This window comes from Mus caroli, unplaced genomic scaffold, assembly GCF_978045245.1.
Source record: "Mus caroli unplaced genomic scaffold, Mus_caroli_1 scaffold_13, whole genome shotgun sequence".
Classification (NCBI taxonomy): Eukaryota; Metazoa; Chordata; class Mammalia; order Rodentia; family Muridae; genus Mus; species Mus caroli.
The window spans coordinates 63,084,137-63,104,431 of NW_028227268.1; the positions used below are offsets into that span (position 1 = coordinate 63,084,137).

Sequence of the window (20,295 nt, forward strand, 5' to 3'; positions counted from 1 at the left end):
TCAACAGTGACTGGCTGGGCTCCCCAGGGTCCCCTGCAGGAGACATGCAGGCCTTTGTGCTAGGTGAACAGGTGCACATGCTGGGTGGAAGGCACACAGTGAACATTTCCCTCTACACCACCTACTCAACATACCACTCTAATTCTTCATTATAAAACCTGTAATTCCAAGGTCTGAATCCTAGCACTGAGACAGAGACAACAGGCAAACCATGTGTCCTGAGAGCAGACCACACTTTTAATTATATATCTGAAAATGTGACAGGTCACCACACTGGAACAGAAGCCTCCAAGCCTCCGGACCTCCAAGGACACCTTCTTTCTTCCCTGTCAGGAAGAGCTGAAACCCCTGCATTTCATGTGCTCTGTGCTTACAGGAACCAGTCAGAGCCTTAAAACTGGCTCAGCCACTGCTTCAACTTTGCAGAAAGTAACTGATTCAGTTAAATAACAGTCCCAAGGCAGAGGTGGCTTAATTGGCATCCTCTGCTCAAACTCAGAGCCCACTTTTCTGCCCAAACACCTGGAAGTCAGAACCCTCTTTCACACATTCCGGGTCCCAATGTGAGGCAGCTTGGATAGGCAATGCCACCAGAATGCTTGCTAACAAACATCCCCAGCCTGCGCTCCTGCCAAGAAGGCCAGTTGGCAGGCACCTGCTAAGTCCTAAGCTGGTCAGCCCAGGCTGTGCCCATTTCAAGATCCAAACAATAACTGGGTACTTCTCACCTTCCTCCTGAGAAGGAAAGGGCCATGGTGCCCTCAGTGTAACAGTCCCTGAGAGACAGAGAACACGGTGTCCTACCTGAGAGTCGCTGAATACACTCTACAAGTAGAACACAGCTATGGAACCTCCAGACTTAGCTCCCCACGCCCTTCAAACCACACATAACCCTGGCTGAGAAACTGCCCCGATTGCTCCTGCCAGCTACTTTGCTCCAAACCAGAAGTGTGCAGGGACCATGTGCAGAATAGCAAATGTGACTTCTTTGCTAGAGGGGAGATGACGAGGTAAGCCAGGGCATAGGAATCAGGGCAGAGCCGCTTCCTTCCTTAACAGCCTCTTTGAGCCAGTGTGGGAAGGACAAAGGGCCCCAGGCAAGCAGTGCTTTGGCTATTCTGAGCACTGCCAGAAGTGATGGAGATAAAGGGAGCAAGAGCCTATAAGGCTAGCATACAGGAGGCTGGAAACTGGAGTTGGTGGCTGGGTTGTGGAGCTCTGGGCTGACGCCCCCAGAGATATAGTTTCATTCAGTAGTTCAAACAAAAAAGGAAGTGAACTGTTTCAAGGGAGAAGCCACCCACCCTCTGGCCTTTCAAAACAATGTTCATACTCTCACAGCTTGCTTTAATTATAATAAATCCATGCCATCTGAGTGCAGGCCTAATTTACCCCATGAATTCTATGCAAATGTTTCATGAAACTGCTGTTAATGGGAACAGTATGTACCTGATACCATGCTGATGCTATCGGGAGTGGGAGGAGCTGAGGGAAAGAAGGGAACAGCTATTTCCTCTCCCTCTGTGCCCTGTAGATCTGCTGGGACATGGTCAGGGCTGAGATAGCACTGAGGCCCCACACCAGCCGCATGTGGCCTCAAAGATTTGAGCCGGGCTCCCAAGGAGCTGGAGCTTTCAGTCTGGTGGCGGCTCTCCTGGGGGTTGGCCTACTCCTTGGGGATCTCAAACATGCAGAGGCTCTTGTACTTCTGCAGCAGCTCGTTCTTGGTCCTCACTTGCTCTCGGAGGCTGTGGAGCTGCTGCTGCTGCTGCTCGGGGCTCACGTGGATGCCGGGCATGGTGCCTATGAGCTTCCGCAGCTCCTGGAACTTGGTTTTGAGGGCGTTCAGGTCCTGGTGGAGATCCGGGCTGTCCTTGTCCATGCTGGGCAACAGGGGAAGGAGAAGGCAGTCAGTTATTAGTATGAGTAGCTCATCTCCACAATGGCTTCCTTGTTCTACACCTCTGATACCTTTTAGAATGATGTTAGACATGTCTGTTCCCTAACTAGGTTGCCTGCTTCAGAAGACAAGGATTGGTCTTTTATTTGTTTTGTTTTGTTCTTTAGCTTTAAGCTCATAAAACCACTCCCGACTAGCATACTTGACAAGTCAGATACTTTAACTTTCTGTGATGGCAGGGACCAAGTAGGCTTCATCACAGCTGTCTCACCAACCTGGCCCTACACACAGGACACTACGTTCAAGAACATGCCTATAAACCCAGCTCAGGCTTGTGTGGGATGGAGGATGTAGAAACAGGCAGACTGCAGAAGCTGAAACAGCAAGGCTCAGGTTCTGTGCAAGACAACACTGGGAAGAGTGATGAAGCTGGGCACAAGTGCCCGCCTCTGCTCTCCCTGCCACTCAACCGTGTGCACACACCACACACACAAACCCAGTAACATTTCCAAAACACCACCTGCCAAAAGGACGAGTGCTTGGAAAGCAGGTGCAGCTGTGCTAAATGGATCTCCATCACCAACCATCAGGTGACCCTTCCAAAAACAAAGAAAACCAGACGTGGTCAAACACTCATTTCACCTGACCTGAGCCGTCTGCAGGCCAACCAGGAGGCTTTGCCAGTTAGCAGGGCCTTCATTTCACTGAGCTGTGGTGCTTGCTTAGGCCTGTTAACATAAAGATGAACTCCTATAGAGCTAGTTATGCATTGTGAACCAGCTCCAGGCCACTGGAACACTCTCAGCAGACACAGGCTCTCCTCTAGCACAGCTCTGTGGATGCCTTCCTCTGGGTCAAGGTCATTTTGAAGGCAGACCATTCCTATCTGTTCACAGCCCTGGCATGGCAGAGACCCCACTCCTGCTATCAACCTGAAGCGAAAGAACCAAAGCCTAGGGACAAAGGCACTGCCCCAAGGCCAGGAGCAGAGGAGCTTTGGAACCAGCTCTGCTCAGTGTGCAGACACCGAGGGCCACCACTAATCCGCTGTCAGAATTTAAAGTACACTTTAACAAAACTGGTTTACACCACAATGCTAGAAAGATACAAGAAAAACAAACAAAAAACCCACAAAATTAAGACAGGGAAGGAGGTTTGTAGTATTAATTCCTGTAGTAAAAATAACTCAGCCCCGAAGAAATTCTAATTCAGAAAGCAAAGTGTGGGCCATGTTTCAGACGCTCACTTCTCAAACTCTCCAAACTCCAGATAACCATTCTTTACAGGGTGAACTTTGGGGGAAGGGGGTAGCCTTCAGACAAGAAACAGAACCCATCGGGAAAGCCACCGGAGGGAGCTGGGCTGCAGAGCTCTGCAGCAGGCCATTCACCGGCCCTAGTTGGTAGTGGTAAATAGCACAGACGTCCTGGGGTGAGGAAAGCATCTATTCAGGAACTGCCAGGATGACTATGAGACAGTGAAATCCCCAGGTCTAAAGAACAGGGTCAGACTTAGATAGTGAGGGAATAAAAGCAGAAAGCTCTAAATGGGCCCGCCTTTGTGCTCAGCGTTAGTCACCATCCAACTTTAGAAGGGAAATCGAGAGACTAGGTCAGGATCGATGGGAGTCATACAAACAAGGACAAAGTTAGAGCATCGTGGTCCCATCTACTGTGCTTTCTTAAGGAGTGGGCAGAAATACTATAGCCTTGGGGGCAGGAAGAGCAGAGCATCCTCTCTACAGCTAGCATAGGCATCTGGACGTGGGTCCCAGGCTCTTGGATAAAAGCCTAGGAAAGATGGGAGCATCTAAGAACATGCCCTGGTTTTTCCCAATTTCTTTTTTGCATAGAAGCAAACTGACAACAATGGGCAGTGTGTTCTCCAGCAATGCAAAAGCAAGGGAAGACATGGGCCAGCAGGCCAGTCACGCCCCTCACCTCTGATAACCTGATCTGGGGGCCATCTGACATCCATCCTCCACAGAAGCACGCACCTATCTGTCCCTGCTGACCACCCTGGGCTAGTGTCCCTCAGTCCTCGCCTCCACTACTGAGTCCATTGGCTTTCACTTTCCCCAGATTAATTCTTCTCTTATTTAGTAGATGCTGGAGGGAAGAATTCCAAATTGATAGAAAAGGGAAGTCCTTTTAGTTCCAAGTCTCAGAGACACCTGTGTTAGCATACGATGTAAACTGTAGTAGAGCATTTCAAAACATGCAATTTCAGACAACCATACGTATACTTTTGTTATTCTGACAGTCTATCAAATGTGGCTCTCATTCTTGTCTTTCCACATTACTATGCATTTGATTACATTGTGAAGTTATTTACAAACAATTATTTGGAGTGTTTGCAATTCATCGAAATGACAGTGGGCACTGTACACACGCACCTTTGCATAACTGTGCAAGGGCTCTGGAAAGATGTCATACCAGAAAAATCCGGATTAAAGATTTTATTTAATTTTTTGATAGAAACTGCCAGAATGCCCTCTGAGCTAGGCACACGGACACCTATAATCCCAATTTCTTGGGAGACTGAGGCAGGAAAACCAAGTTTGAGGTCAGGTTAGGCAGCACACCAAGACCCCTTCTCAAACATAAACATACACCTCTGCAAAACTCAGGATGTCTCTCCCGAGTGTGTCCGTGGCTCCCCACTGTGTCGCAGTGATCAGGTTTTCTCTGTAGTTCTGCCAGCACCCACCAGTCTTTGGGACAGTGGCTCTGGTCTGGACCTCCCACACTAGCTGCCATCTGACACAGGATTGCTTGTGTTTTCATTCTCTTCAAGTTACGGAAGGTTCTGCTACTTAAACAAGTTTGAAAAAGCAAGCTGTTCTACAGCACACCTTCAGGCTGTTTGCTCACTCCCAGCAACTCCCACATCCCCCTCTCCTGTGTCTAGCCCCTCCACAGTGAACCAGCCATTTGCCTGTCTCTGTCCACATCCACTGGGGACAGCAGCCCTCACCCACTAAGGCTGCCCTCTCTGATTCTCCCAGCTATGTGTCCAGCTCTAGACTACTTCAGACAACCATTGCCACTGCTTCTTAGACATAGAGTCCTCCCCTTCTCCCAAGACCCCTGTCCTATCCTGGACTTTAGATATCCAAGTCTGAGCAGGTCACTATGCCTCTTAAGAACTGTGGTGGCCCTCCACCCCAACATACCCACAGGACAGATCCAACTGTGAGAGGCTGTAGGGCCATTCCAAGTACTTTCGCTTCCCAGGACCCCTTCCCTAGCAGCTTTTCTTTTACTATATTTTCTGCTGGAAGGGAGGCTGCCCTCATGGAGGCCATCAGGGCCTGGGTACTTCTACTGTGAGTCTGCAAAGACCTAGCACAGAAGCAGACACAGGGAAGCAGTTCTTCCAAGCGTTCTTCAGACACGTCCTAAGGGTACCCTTTCTACTCCAGGACACAGCTGAGAAAGACAGTAGGCACAAGGTGGACACAGGGCAGAATTGCAAATCCCAGACATCTGTGAGGGTGCTTCCTACACAGCCCAGCAGGTCTCAGCTGGCGAGGAGCCTGTGTGTGGGAAGAGGCAGGTCAGCAACGCCCTGTTCCCATAAAAGAGGTCTTGCTGACCTGCGGTGAGCAGTGCAGGCGGGAGGGATGCTTGAGCTCAACACTTGAACTTCCTGTGCTGGGTCAACAAGGATGGCTCTCCTGTACCCACGAGCAACCTAAAACACCTGGTAAAAGTTTGACATTTAATTAAAACTACATTGCTTGAGCTCCCAAATTGACAGCCTACTAACTGGGTGGGCCAAAAAGTGGCAGACAAGCAGTGAGACAGGAAGGGATAGCTCACTTCAGAACTGGCAGGCTGGGACACTTAGTTCCAAACTCAGATGAGATAAACTGAATTTGGCGGTCGTGGCTTACTCCTTCTTCCCAGTCTATGTCCCTGTAGCTTCAGTATATACAAAAAGAGGCCTCTGCTGGGCCATGGTGGCGCATTCCTTTTAATCCCAGCACTCGGGAGGCAGAGTCAGGTGGATTTCTGAGTTCGAGTCTAGTCTGGTCTACAAAGTGAGTTCCAGGATAGCCAGTGCTACACAGAGAAACCCTGTCTCGAAAAACCAAAAAAAAAAAAAAAAAAAGAGGCCTCAGAGAGTGGGATTTATAATAGTTCTTACAAGCATTTCCTCTCTTCATTTTTTTCAAGCTTAAAAAACCACGCTGAATGCAATGGTACACACCTTTAATCTCAGCACGTGAGGCAGAGGCAGGCGTTTCTCTAAGGGTTCAAGTCCATCCTAGTCAACATAGTAGTTCCAGGACTATACAGAGAGACCCTACCTCAAAACAATAAACAAACAAACAAATAAATATTAAAAATACATGAATGAAAAGCCTGTCAATTCTAGTCTGGAAGTGAATCTAGGGCATCATGGTTGAAAGGCAAACACTCAACCACTAAGTTACATCCCCAGTCTTCTTTCCAATTTCTCTTGCCCAGGTGGGCCTGGAACTCAGTCCTCTTCTCACTCCTGCCCAGTAGCTAGCTGTACAAGGCTGTACAAGCAGGCCTGGCAAACTACTCGTTCACATAATTGTTCATTCAACTATAGGAAAAATGAAGAGAGGAGTGCCATTATTTGGAGTCCAACTCTCAGCAGGGCTGTTTCAGCCAGTCTCCAATGACCAGGTGGCAACATAGGGTGCTCAAGTGGAAACTTAAGGCTTCTTTGGAAAGTGGCTAGATGGTGTTTTGCTGGGGCAAACACATGAAGGAATGTTTAGCTGAAGCAGACACAGGAGACAGGATATTCTGCTAAAGCAAGCAAGTGAAAGGTCACGTAATGAAGGATTCTTCGCTAACGACAGGTATATATTGGTCCACCTTACACTGCCTAGTTAAGCTCCGTTTGTCAGGACTCCACAGAGAGAAACACACCAAAAAAAAAAAAAAAAAAAAAAAAAAAAAACTTCTGGTGGTGTGCTGCAATATCTTGCCGCTTCCATAGACTTGGGGCTGATTGGCAGAGTGATGTCAGCTGAAACAGACATACGTGCTAAGGCAAGACATGTGATGAGGCAAGACCCGTGGAAGACATGTGATGTTTGGATGGTATAAAAAGGACAGTGACAGGCTGAGCTAGGCTTGCTTATAACACTTGTGTGTCTCGAGTCTTCGCTGATCACTGCTTCCCTCAGAGAGGCACAGCCAGAGAACTTCTGGCATTCCTCCTGGTCCCTCCTCCTGATTTGAGCCAAAACTGAGGCCTGACTGTCTCTGCTAGGTAGTGCCACTGCTGTTGATTTGTGTCTGCTGTCCCGACTCTACCCAACTGGACTGCTGGTGTATCTGTGAAGTGCTTGTGAGTGGATCGAGCTGCCACTGCTGACCTGTGAACTGAACTGCTGGTTTCCTGACAACACAGATAGGAGTTGCTCCAAGGAACCTTTCTAGACAGGTCCACTCCTCTCCGCTAGCCCCCATCCGCTATCCCTGTCATATCCTCTCGTTCCCACTATCTCTGGTGAGTGGCAGGTAAAAAGGTGGTTAAAGCATTTAAGAACCATCAGTAAAAATAAGGTTTGAAAAAAATTAAAGTTACAGGGTGCAGTGGAAGGTTCTGGCTTCCAAAACTCTTAAGTGTAGGAGGTAGCCTCTTAGGTGAGTCCTTAAAGACACACAGGTTCCACAGTGCTCTGCCCAGTTAAAGACACTTGTACTACTGGGCTCTGCATATGCCTAGGCAGGGCATCTGATGTGGTCTGCCGTGACCCATGAATAAAGGGCTGAACATTTGAGCTCAATTTGGGAAGAAAGGGGAACCCTAGAAAAGCTTTTCTCTGAGATAGGTCTTACCATGTAGTTCAGCCTCAAATGATATTTGCCCCTCCTGAGTGCCAGTATAGAGTTATTACGCTGTACACTACTCCTGTAAAGAATTTCAGAAAAAAGAAAAATGAACCTGATAATACCTACAGAATGAATTCCAGAGGCTTTAAGGGCAAAAGAACTAGTTAAAAAGCGACTATAAGCCAGGAGGTGCTGGCACACACCTTTATTCCCAGCACTCAGGAGGCAGAGGCAGGTGGATCTCTTGAGTTCGAGGCCAGCCTGGTCTACAATATGAGTTCCAGGTCAGCCAAGCCACACAGAGAAACCCTGCCTTGAAAAAAAAGGTGACAATAAGATGTAAGATCCAAAACTGAGGTTACAGACCTGGATGAGTGAAGAACAGTGCAAGTTAAAAGGAAAAGCTCCAATAACCACAAGCACGTGACCATGAGGAAGCTGGGCAGCAAAGGCAGCAAAGGATGCCGCAAGGAAGAACCGACAAGCAAGAACAAGAAGGAAAACTAGCTTCAGTAGGGAAGAAACAAACAGTAAAGAGCTCAGCACTCGGGAGGCAGAGGCAGGCAGATTTCTGAGTTCGAGGCCAGCCTGGTCTACAGAGTGAGTTCCAGGACAGCCAGGGCTACACAGAGAAACCCTGTCTCAAAAAACAAACCAACAACAACAAAGCTCAGGACTAAAATAACTCGGTATTGGAGACTAGGGTGTCTAGAGGATCAGAAAACATCTGGAGAGCGAGTGTACGATTAGAAGGCAGCAGCAAACATGAGCAACAGTATTTTATATCCTTCATAACTGGCATTGGAAAGAGGAGGCAGAGGAGACTGTCTGTCCACCCTTTACTCTCCACAAACATATCGCCTGCAAACATCTAAAACTTAAATGTGAAAACCGGAAGCACAAATGTTCTAGGAAAAGGAGGCCACTATATAAGACCTTTTCTTTTGCACTGGGTGTGCCACATCCTTAATCTCACCCCTCCAGAGGCAGAGCCAGGAGGATCTCTATGAGTTCAAGGCCAGCCTGCTCTACATATCAAGTCCCAGGACAGCTAGCCAACACTACAACATACAGAAACCGTGTCTCAGAAACCAGAAATAAACCAGACTTTGTTTTACTGTTGTATTGTAGCATTGTGGATAGAACCCAGGACCTTGCACACCCCAGGCAAGTGCTCCAACACTGAGCCACACCCTAGTCTCAAAGCCTTAATTAATAAGCAAGAATCTGTTATGCTTTGATACAAAATGTCTCCCACAGAATCATATTTTAAACACTTGGTAATACTATTAATGGGAACTTCTAGAGACTTTAAGAAGGGGGCAGAGCTGAAGGAGTTAGGGTGCTGGGAGCATTATCCTTGGGAAGGATTTTCTCCCTGCCCCCTTCTCTCCCTCTCTCTTCTTCCTAGACACCATGATGGAGAGATCTGACTGTGTTTTGCCAGACTCCCCATCAGGATGGACTAACCCTATCAAACAGTGAGCCGGAAACAGACATTCTCCCATAGGGTTTTCAAGTGGTGTTTTTGTCACATGACAAGAAAAGGAACAAACACTGGAGCACACTCAGAAGCTGTCAAATAGAAGCTGAACGAATCTGACTACATGAAATCACAATTTTAAGGCGGGAAAACCCACCATGACCATTTCAAAGATGAAAGAGGAGTCAAGCACCCGGGAGTTTACACTGGAAAGGCGAGACAGGAAGCACGGCTCCACAGAAGCCCAGGAAGCAAGCAGGGAACAGCACATAAAGCAAAGCCAAAAAGGGACCTGCGCTGGGCGTGGCGGTGCACACCTCAGTCAGGTCCTCCGGAGGCCAGCCTGGTCTACACAACCAGGCCATCTAGAGCAATAGAGTAAGATCCTGTCTTAAGACTAATTAAAATTGCATATGAAAAGATGGTATACTTAAATAATAAAAGACAACAATCAACTATCATTTCTAACCTACCCACCAGACCAGCCTGGTTAAAAGTTTAGTAGCAGCAGCAGAGGTATGGGAGAGAAGAGAGAAATACACTGGGAATGGAAACATAACTTGGCACATTCTCTCCAGCTTTGCTGACAGTGACTGGCGTGTTATATCCACACAGCACAGCACTGGAAATTTCTCCCAGGGACTCTAAGAGAACCCATGGTGACCCTGCAGACCCAGGTACTCATTTCACCGCAACTGCAGGAGCAGAGCACACGTTGGTGGAGTTTCAAGGACGGATGGCTCAGTCCTCTGTGGAACTAAGTACAGAGCCAGGAGAGGGAGCCAGTGGGGAAGAGAGGGAGACAGATTACTGTCTACTTTCCTCCATGCCGTCTATCTTTCATTTGTCTTACTGCTTCACAGGTGGCAGACTTACAGCCATTTCAGGTTAACTGAAGTAGCCCGATCTGAAGTTTGGAAGTCAGCTAAGAAGATGAAATGAGCAATGGCTATCAAGACAGAAACTGCAGGTCCCTGCTTCAGTGGTTGTGCGGCCTACGTTTTCCATTTAGACAGTACCATACTGCTTTCTCTTGGGTCCTGTCTTTCTTACTGCAGTTTCCTATACATGCCTAGTGGCCAGCGCTGTCAGTCACATCCTTGCAAGTGGACATTAAAGGCGCCGAGTAGGAGTATCACATCTTAACTCTTGTAAGATAATGGACCTAGCTTTTCTTGGAGAAAGAAAAGCCAGTGTCTTTTCTCTTCTGCTAGTCAGACACTTGAGGGAAGGCACCTTATTCTCTCTGCCAGGCTAGCAGCCACAGAGCGAGGAGTGACCAAGGAGGTCATAATCCCTGTTTTAAGCTTCTTTCCCTTCCCAGCCCAAGTATGGTACATGTCCCACGTTGACTCTGGCTCGTCCTTTTAAAGCAGTAGTTCTCAACCTGTGGGTCACGACTGACCCCCTTGGGGGTTTATCACATATTTACATTCGACTCATAACAGTAGCAAAACTACAGTTATGAAGTACCACCAAAATAATTTTACATTTGGGAGGTCACCACGTGACGGTTGCACCATTAGGAAGGGTGAGAATGCCGGGCAGTGGTGGCACATGCCTTAAATACCAGCACTTGGGAGGCAGAGACAGACAAATTTCTGCCAGCCTGGTCTACAGAGTGAGTTCCAGGACAGCCAAAGAAACCCTGTCTTGAAAAACCAAAAATAAAAAAAATAAAAAATAAAAAAGGAAGGGTGAGAACCACGGCTCTAAAGGATCAATTCTGGGCAGAGCAATATTTTCACTGTTTGCCAGGGTGGAAGAGGGTGGGCATGTCCTTTGACTGTTCCCTGATCTTAGCCCGCCTTCTTTCATATTGCTTGCAGAGGTTTCTATAAGGCTCTGGGGGTGAAGGTTGATGCTTCAGGGTCAGTAGGTAAGGTAGCTCTGGCCAGCTATTTTCTGGCAATCATTGCTTGTCCTTCCAGTTCTTATATGCTAAATAAAAAAATTCCTTGTGGGTCCTTTAGACAAGCCCATGTGATCACCCTGCCATCTTTCACAGGTCTGCACTTTAGACTATCTCCCAGTTCTATATGAGAAGTGAGCTACCGGCCCAAGCCTACCTAGTCATAAGTCACAGAGCTGAGGTTTGAACCTAATGTTCCTAGCTGGCTGGAAGTAGATATGTAGACCAGGTTAGCCTTAAACTCAAGAGATTTGCCTCAGTGGCCTGAGTGTTGGGGGCTAAAGGTGTGCACCACCACTGAGATCTAACTACTACTGATGTATCGAGAGAAAATTGCCGCCTGGGAAAACTATTAACGAAGATGATAAAGCAAGCTTAGGCAGAGACTTGACCTCAGACCCTCTGACTTCACATCGTGTTCCTGTCACTGAGGCTGGCCCAACCCAACTGCTCTTCCGGCTTAGGAGGATCCTTCCTGAGGCATAGGTGAATGTGTACACATCTGTGTTCTGATTTTCCATGTTACTCTGAATAAACCAATACTCCAGCACTGCCCTGAGATGGTGAGGCTTTTATTTTCCTCACTTCCATCTCATCATGTACTTGCCAACAGCTAACACAGAGGGGACAGTCTGCCTTACCCTGCATACGGGAGGTTCACGTTGTCTGAAGCCAAGAGGAGTTAACATGAGAACCAAGGTTTTGCAGTCATTTGAAAAGTGGCAGATGAGCGCTGTGCTATCCCACTTTTATGTCAACTTAACACAGGGTCAGCAGAGAGGAAGGAAACTCAGTTGGGAAAATGCTCCCACAGGAGCATGCTGTATGCAAGCCTGAAGAGCATCCTAACTAGTGATGCCCACTGTGGGGAGTCACCCTGGGCTGGTGGTCTTACTAGAGTAAGAAAGCACGCTGAAGTTGGGCAGTGGTGGCTCATGACATTAATCCCAGTACGTAGGGGTGTAGACGCAAGCAGACTTCTGAATTTGAGGCCAACCTGGCTTAAAAATAGTTCCAGGACAGCCAGGAATACAAGGAGAAACAAACACAATAAAAAAGGAAGAGAGAGCGCACTGAGCAAGAAGTGTGAAGAAAGCACTCCTCCATGGCCTCTACATCAGCCCCTGCCTGCGGGTTCCTGCTGACTTCCTCCAGTGAGGAAAAGGGATCCAGAAGTGTAAGTCAGATAAACCCTTTCCTCCACAGTTTGCTTTTGGTCAGTGTTTTAGCACAGCAGTAGCAGCCCTAAGGCAAACGCCAAACCACCAGAGCAAGAAACCCAGACTGCCTCAACTCCAGCAAGAGGGCTTGCCAATGTCCCTAAATGTGACTGGAACTGTAATCTTGTCTTAATTTACTTTTAGTATTTAATGGTTAAGAAGAAATTCAGAGGTTTGTACCTAGTGTCCTGTGGCTATACAGGTACGTGCTAAATAACCTGGTCAATGCCAGATCATATATTCAGTAACGGTCTAATGCTTATAATGTGACCCAAACCTTCCTTTGCCTAATGACAAAGTAGTTGTGGTAATGTTGCAGCAGAATGCGCCACACACAAGAGTGTGAAAAAAAAGCATACTGCCTGATGGATAAAAGTATTACCTATACAACTACAGGTAGTTCTTAATGCTTGATAATGATAATAAATAATGATGTCACTAGTTTATGGACTTATTATACTGTAGCTCTTTGCCTTGAGACAGGGTCTGTCTCATATTAAATAGGAAGTTAACAGTGTCAGCCAGGTAGGCTGGCCAGAGCTCTTGAGATCTGTCTGTAGTACTGGGACGCCAGGGCTCCAGGCACGAGCAGCCGTGACTGGCTTTTTATGTGGACGCTGAGGATTGGAACTCAGATCCTTGTGCCGTTTGTACCGCGAGTGCTCTTACCCACCAACCTGTCCAACTCCCAGTGTTGCTAAGAATCCTGACTGCACCAAGAGGCACCAGGCAGTAACTGTTCTGCATCACCTAAGTTTATCAAAGCACACTTGAGAATGCTTGCACCAAACAGTGTACCTCTTGGAAATGACCCAAGCGTATATGGAGGGAACAAAAACATAGGCCATCATGGAGACTGGAGACTTTGGGCCTAAAAGACCCTTGTATATTCTATTAGAATTATTAGAATAAAGTTAATAGTGGGACACAATCATTCAGAGCAACTTCTGTGTCTTCGTTTCAAATGTTTCCTAGCATCACTTCTCCCCTCTCCACTTGTTTGTTTGTTTGGAGACAGGGTTTCTCTGCATAGCCCTGGCTGTCCTGGAACTCACTCTGTAGACCAGGCTGGCCTCGAACTCAGAAATCTGCCTGCCTCTGCCTCCTGAGTGCTGGGATTAAAGGCGTGCGCCATCTCTCCACTTTTAAGAATGTTTGTTTGTTTTTCTTTGCTTCTAACCGTTAAGCCCTGTAAGGGTAAATGGCTGCTCCTTTCTTTACGGTGTACAACCCTAGTACCTAACAGAGCCCACACAGGTAAGATGCTGCCTCACATTGAAATGGGAACTAAACTGTGTACACGGTTAGAATCTCGAGTCTGAACGTCTGAGGTCCACCAAAATTCGAACTCTTTTCAGGGCTCATATAATGCCACAAGTGAGAAATTCCGCGCTGGGCTTCATATGAACAGTCAAAATGCAGGCGAATTAAAACTACTGTATAAAATTGCCTTCGGGCTATGTGTGTAAGGACTTAAGACCCATCCCCAAGTCACTGCAGGATCTGGGATGGGACACTGCAGAACCTATCTATGCATTTGATCAGTACGTGGGCTTCACCCAGGAGTAAAGTGTAACTCTTAAGGCGCCTGACTATGTGGGCCCTCTGGGAAAATGGGGCGTGGTCCAGAGCCCACAGGCTTTGGCAACTCGGAACCAGGGACACTATAGGTCGCAAAAAGTGGTGTCTTAACCTTTCCTAGACCCTTACCATTTGATGACATTGTGAACCAACGGCAAAAAGGAGTAATTCTCCTCCTTCGCGCCAGCGGGGGACTGAGGCCGCGGAGCCGCCGCCGGCGGGAGCGCGGCGACCGGCAGAGGCTGAGGCGGTGGCGGCGGCTTGGACTCCGGCAGCAGCTCGGGCGGTGGCTGTAGCGTATCTTCGGCCTGTCTCCCACCCGCCACCCCAGAGGAAGCCATAGCACCACGAGTCCAGCAGCTGCCGAGGGGTCGCTGGGTGCTTGCGTCACAACTGCGCGCCCGGGGAGGCTGAGCGGGGAAAAAGCTCTGAGTCTGCGCCGTAGGCGTAGGCGGGCGAGCGTTGCTAGGCGACGGGTGTCAGGGAAGCTAAATTGAGTAGTCAGGATTAGGGAATCTACTCCAGTCATCTTTCTAGTTCACATGACAGAGAGAGGTCAAAACACCAACGAGGACCCCCGGGACTGGCAGGAAGAACGGATGACGGTGGTGAGCACCGTGTGAAACTGAGGCTCTGCGGCAACGAGCATCCAGATGACAAGGACTTACACGTCTTTGTGTCATGCTAGCCTCCAGGAGGGCCCCAGACTGGCGACAGCAAAACACGCCATACAAACTAGTTCCACATGGCTGCCAAGGGGAAAACTAATCGTTCTTCAAGCATTTAGTATGCATCTATCAGGTGCCAGACTACATACGTATATAAGACTAAGATCTTGGACCAAATGGGAGAACTTTACGATAGGCTTGTATTTATTCATTTCAAGCTCCAATGAGCTCCACTAAAAAATTTCTGGACAAGGGTAGCAGTAATTCTGATTCTGACTAACAAAAATCAGGGATTAGGGAAGCTGTCAACTGGGCGAGGACATCTGTCTTTGATGACAGGAACCATGTCAGTAAAGAGAGGCCAGGAGCCCACATCTCAGAAACAAAAAGAAGCAGGAACGTGGAACTTCACAATGGTGTTTTCAGGTTTTTAGTTACAGGTCTCAGAATTGTTTTCTTCAGAGCTGCAAATAGTTCTCCAAACAGAGGCACTGTCAGGAAAAGAATAATTTCAGTGTTGCTCAAAGGAAGACAGAAACAAAGTGAAACAAGGTGATGTATTTATTTCTTGAAAATGAGTGCACCAGAACTCAAGATAAGATAGCAGAAACACTCAACAAAATGGCCACTTTCTTCCATCTCGGGCTTTGGTTCATTTCATCCCATTAGTGGGAACACAACTTCTCAGTATGACTCAATGGGCTAATCACCCAAAGGGAAAGTGGGGGAGTTAGGGAATACAGGCCCCTGTGGAACTAAGTGTCTTTGATAGAAGAACATTTCTCACTGCAGGAAACTGTAGGGTTTCCTTCTAACCCAGGACCTCTCCACCTTAGGGGAAAGGCCATGATTCCTTGAGGAAGAAGGGAGAAGAGAATGGTCTAAAATGGAACCAGGTGTTCCAGAAAAGTCTAGAAGACACCTCTGGAGACATCTGGACTATGCATGGTAAAACAGCAGTGTTAGCAAACAGTAGCTATCACTACTATTGTGGAATGAAAGTGATGAGAAACCATTAAAACCCTCATTTAATCCACCGAGAAACTCTGGAAGGTATATCTTAGTTTTCCATTTTATAGAAAAAAGAAACAAAAGTTTACAGGGCTATAATAGCAGCCCCAGGATCACAAAGTCACAGAGCTTCCTTGACACCAAGTCTAAGTCTAAAATCTACAGGTGTGTGATGCCGATGCCGGGCTCCTCCCTGATCTGTACCCTTTGATTCAAAATGTTAATGTGAGGTTTTATTCAGAATTCAAAAAGCATCTAGTAGCCATTGATAATACCCTCATAGCAACCAAACATCATCTTTTCCCCCTTAATGTGTTTTATAACTTAATTACAAGCCCCAAATCTATCTTTGGCAGAATGAGGGCATCTCTTTAAAAAGCTCTTGAGATATAAATAGATATGGCTAAACAAAACAAATTGATAACGTAGGAAACATGAATAAGTATGGTGCATTGACAGTTTGCCCTAAAAATAGTTAATATAATTAGTGACAAAGAATAGAGCTGGCTTCACATCACAGCAAACAGCTGTCAGAAAACTGCTCCCTGTTCTGGCTTCCTTAAAGCTGATTATTGCAAATACGTGTGTGTTTGTACAGCCATTCTGATCAAAGTCAGAAAAAGAGGGTGCTACTGAGGTATAGGCAGAGGCAGAGTCTCCATCCAGTTAAGCTGCCACTATACTGTCTTGGGCAGGTTTCCATGGCTTCTCAGGGTACCCTGTCCCATCAGGCCTGTGGATGAGAGGTCAGGCTCGAGGCAGTCTGCCTGCCTTCAAGCCAGGCTTCACCTCTTGGGAATGATATGATTTTAAACCATTGCGTAACTTTACTCTGACTACCTCCATAGCAAAAGAGGAAAGCTGAGCAGGTTTTTTGTTTTGTTTTGGTTTGTTTTTTTTTTTTACAATTTTCTATAGTGGGAATGTGCCCCCAAAGTTCGTATTTGAGAAACAACTCCAGGGTCAAGAGGGTGACCCCTTTATGAGTTGAGTAACATGAATGGATTCATGTTCCTTTAGGAATGAATTCCTATGACGAGAACAGGTTTGCTATAAAAGCAAGGTCTCCCTCCTCTTGCTCTCAAGTTATACAACATCTGCTGTCATATTACGATAGAAACATAAGCCCCTTGCCAAACATGGCCCCTTGATCATGACCTTCTCAGATCAGCAACTGTGTATGTAAATAATCTCTGTTCATTATCAATCATCCAGTCTGTGGTCTCCTGATAGAATACAAACATACTAAGAAGCCTATAAAATACCTGGGATCATGATATGTGTGAGATAATATAAAAGATATTTTTACTTGGATGTGGAAAACCTAGGCTGACAGCAGATTAACATGTGTTCCGGGTTCTGCAGTTAAGAGCACTAGCTGCTCTTCCAGATGATGTTGGTTTGAGTCCAGCACTCATGGAGGCAGCTCACAACTGTGCGTAACTCCAGTCTGAGAGATATGATGCCCTCTTCTGGCATCCATGGTCACCGGGCATGCAAATGATGCAGAGACACAAAGCAGGCAAAACGCCCACACACCATACATAAAGTAAATCTCAAGTGAAATTTAAAAAGAAAATGCCCAAAGTTCATACTCCTAAAACATCATCTTAATTATTATTCAACTAGGATTTCATCTTAAAAAGGAAAAATGGCCTGCATCTGCATTCTCCTGGAGAAATACAACATGCACTGCGGATGTGAGGCATGGCTCCTTTCAGGGCTTTTTTGTTTTGTTTTGTTTGTTTTGGGTTTTTTTGTTTTGTTTTTTTTTTTTAATTTTGTTTTGTTTTTTGAGACATGGTTTCTCTGTGTAGCCCTGGCTGTCCTGGAACTCACTTTGTAGACCAGGCTGGCCTCGAACTCAGAAATCCGCCTGCCTCTGCCTCCCAAGTGCTGGGATTAAAGGCGTGCGCCACCATTGCCCAGCTCCTTTCAGGGTTTTGGTAGTCAAGTCAAAACAAAACCAAGTGAAGTTATTGTTTAACCCAGTATAAAACTATTACCAACAAACAAAAATGTTAAAAACCACTAGTGAGGTACTCTGAAGGCCATTTTCTTTTTTCCCTTTCTGTTCCTCTCAATCACCTCTCCTTACCAGAGACTCCACATCCAGACTTCTCCCAGAAACATTCACGTGGGAGCCTATCAGACTCTATTCCTTTTAGACTCCCCAAAATCTCTCTCTACCCATTGTTCTCCTTTTTGCTATTTCTAACTCGTCTCCCTGTAAATCACCAAACAGCCTCTGGTAGGATGCAAGCAAGGCAGACCCTTCCTGGAACCAACTGTGTCTGAAGTGGCCCATCGCTGTTCCCAGACCATATCCTCCTGAGCTTTTGCCAAGACAATTTCATGCAAATTATTGGTCATCCAATTATTCTGTCTTCCAGCCACCCCAAAGCCTCCATCCCTTCTAATAACCCCCTTTTAAAAAATCCTCAGTTGTCTTCTTGTCTCTTCTCACTTGTCAGACAAACCCTTCTAGAAATTATTTTTCCATTGGACTCACTGTAAATCTTTCCCCTTGATTATTAAATGTTTTAAAATGATAGTAACGAAATGATAGACCAATTGCGTCATTAAACAAATTTATTATAATCCTTTATAACATTAATTCTATTACTTGGAGTTTCCTCTACATCAAGACCATTAAGGACTAGAAAGGATGAAGGAGAGAGGAAGGGAGGGAAAGAAGGAGGAAGGAAGAAAGGCGAGCAAGAAGGGAGGGCATTACTCTCTCTATGCTCTGTGTAGCATTCAGGATGCCTGTCTCATAATATCCCTCCCCTCACCTACCAGGAATAAAATAAAGTGACCATGTGGAGAGAAGGCAGTGAGCATCCTGTCCTCTATAAGGTACAGTGGTACACACTAGCTGGGAGTGGGCTGGAAGGGAGGGGGTTACACAAAGTAGAATTTAGCTAAATGAGTGTTGCCTTCAAAGTACCCCCAAAAGATAAGAAGTATGTTCACCAAGACTGTTTTAGGATGCTAGGATGTAAATGTTTATTCTCCAGGACTGAACAGCCGTTAGCCCCATACCTATATCAAAGAACATGCCTGAAACTAGAAGCTGGAGCAGGGGTGGGGTACAGAGTGACAACCATCATTAACTCCTGGTCCGCCGTCGAGTCCCCCGTGCTTTTATCAGGATATTCTACCAGGTGAATAATTTGATCCTGGATAACAACAATTTAACTTAAATAATTCTTGCAGTTATCTTTGCTGTGTAAATCTCCAATCTGCCCAAATAGCCAGATTTGCAGTCTCCTGTCTCTGTTTAAATGAGTATAAGCTGGAGCCAGGGCTTGAAAGATATTTAAGGGTAACAGAACATGTGGAATGCATAAGTCTAAAGTGTACATAGGTTAGTAAAATCTACTCTAGGCCAGCTCTTCCCTGGGTATTAGCCACGGCTGGCCCATGTGCTCTTCTGTTTTTCAGTTAAGAGCTATTCCTTTATTACCTCTAAATGTATGGAGTTATTTCTCACTTGGAAGGTGTATTTTTTTTTTTTGGTATTTTTTTCTGAGACAGATTTTCTCTATATAGCCCTGGCTGTCCTGGAACTCACTTTGTAGACCAGGCTGGCCTTGAACTCAGAAATCCTCCTGCCTCTGCCTCCCAAGTGCTGGGATTAAAGACGTGTGCCACCACCACCCAGCATATTATTTCTATTACAGTCTCTCCCTCCGTTCCTCTTTCTCTTCCTCCCTCCCCCCTCCTCATTTTCTTCCTCCCTTCCTTTTTGAGACAGGCTTGCTACAGACCCCAGGGAAGTTTGAACTCTCATCCTCCTACCTCAGGCCTCCTCTGGGTTGGGTTCCCAGGCTTGTGGCACCGTGTGCAATGATTGTGCTCTGTTGTTCAGCCTGTGCTTTGAGTTTCACACGGGGTTACTTCCTTCTCAGACAGCTCTGAACAGTCTGCACCTCTCCTCTCTCTCTCTCTCTCTCTCTCTCTCTCTCTCTCTCTCTCTCTCTCCTTTTCTCCCTCCCTCCCTCCTCCCACTCACATTACAGTTCTTTCTGACCCAGGAGCCATGAGTCCTTTGTCCTTCAGTAAAGTTTGCTTGCCTTCAGCTGTGTGCCCCTTCTGGTTCTCCCTAGATGAACTGCTGGCTCTGAGGTGTTGGGGATGGAACACCCAAGTGAGCAGAAGGGACAGACATGAGGCTTAGAACAGCTGGGCCCTACAGTTGGGCTTTCTGGAGCAGGCACTGGCTGGCCATCGGGCAAAGCTGGCACCTCTACCCCCACTTCTTTGCACTCCACAGGGCTCTGGGTGAGGGCATGGCAGTCCCTGGGTCTGCCCTTCTCCAGGTACACTCTCCTTAGGGACACATTGGGAACACTTTTTGCTATTCCTGTGAAGATGTCACAGATGAACAGAGGCAAACCAGGGGCCCAGAAAGCCCTAGCTAGGGTCTGGCTACCTTCTAACTAGGGATGCATCCTGGTCCAAACAAACAGTGTGACCTGGGAGAGGTAAGGACACACCCTAGGCTGGCCCCTTGGCTCAGTTTCAAGCTTGGCCAAGCCTTTCTTGTGGAAGGAGTGGGGGAAGGGGATGAGAAGAGGAGTCTGTGGGGATGGTGATGCCTGGGGACCTCATGTCACCCTGCAGATGAAGAAGCCAAAGCCCCCAAAGACTAAATGAGTCACTTGAGGTCATGCAGTCCACACAGAGAGG

General features: G+C 46.9%; 1 protein-coding gene across 1 annotated transcript; it reads right to left on the bottom strand.

The window, feature by feature from the left end:
• Positions 1-216: 216 nt before the first annotated feature.
• On the bottom strand, positions 217-14,319 carry Med9 (mediator complex subunit 9). Its single transcript, XM_021177806.3, has 2 exons — positions 14,051-14,319; positions 217-1,883 (listed from the first exon to the last, which is right to left on the bottom strand). Exons 1-2 carry the CDS (start codon positions 14,260-14,262, stop codon positions 1,667-1,669), a joined length of 429 nt encoding a protein of 142 aa, XP_021033465.1. The 5' UTR covers positions 14,263-14,319; the 3' UTR covers positions 217-1,666.
• Positions 14,320-20,295: the final 5,976 nt, after the last annotated feature.

Coding starts and splice junctions, on each gene's coding strand:
- Med9 (XM_021177806.3), bottom strand. CDS start 14,262: ATGGCTTCCTCTGGGGTGGCGGGTGGGAGACAGGCCGAAGATACGCTA. Junction 1,884..14,050: donor GTTCACAATGTCATCAAATG/GTAAGGGTCTAG, acceptor CCTGTTGCCCAG/CATGGACAAGGACAGCCCGG.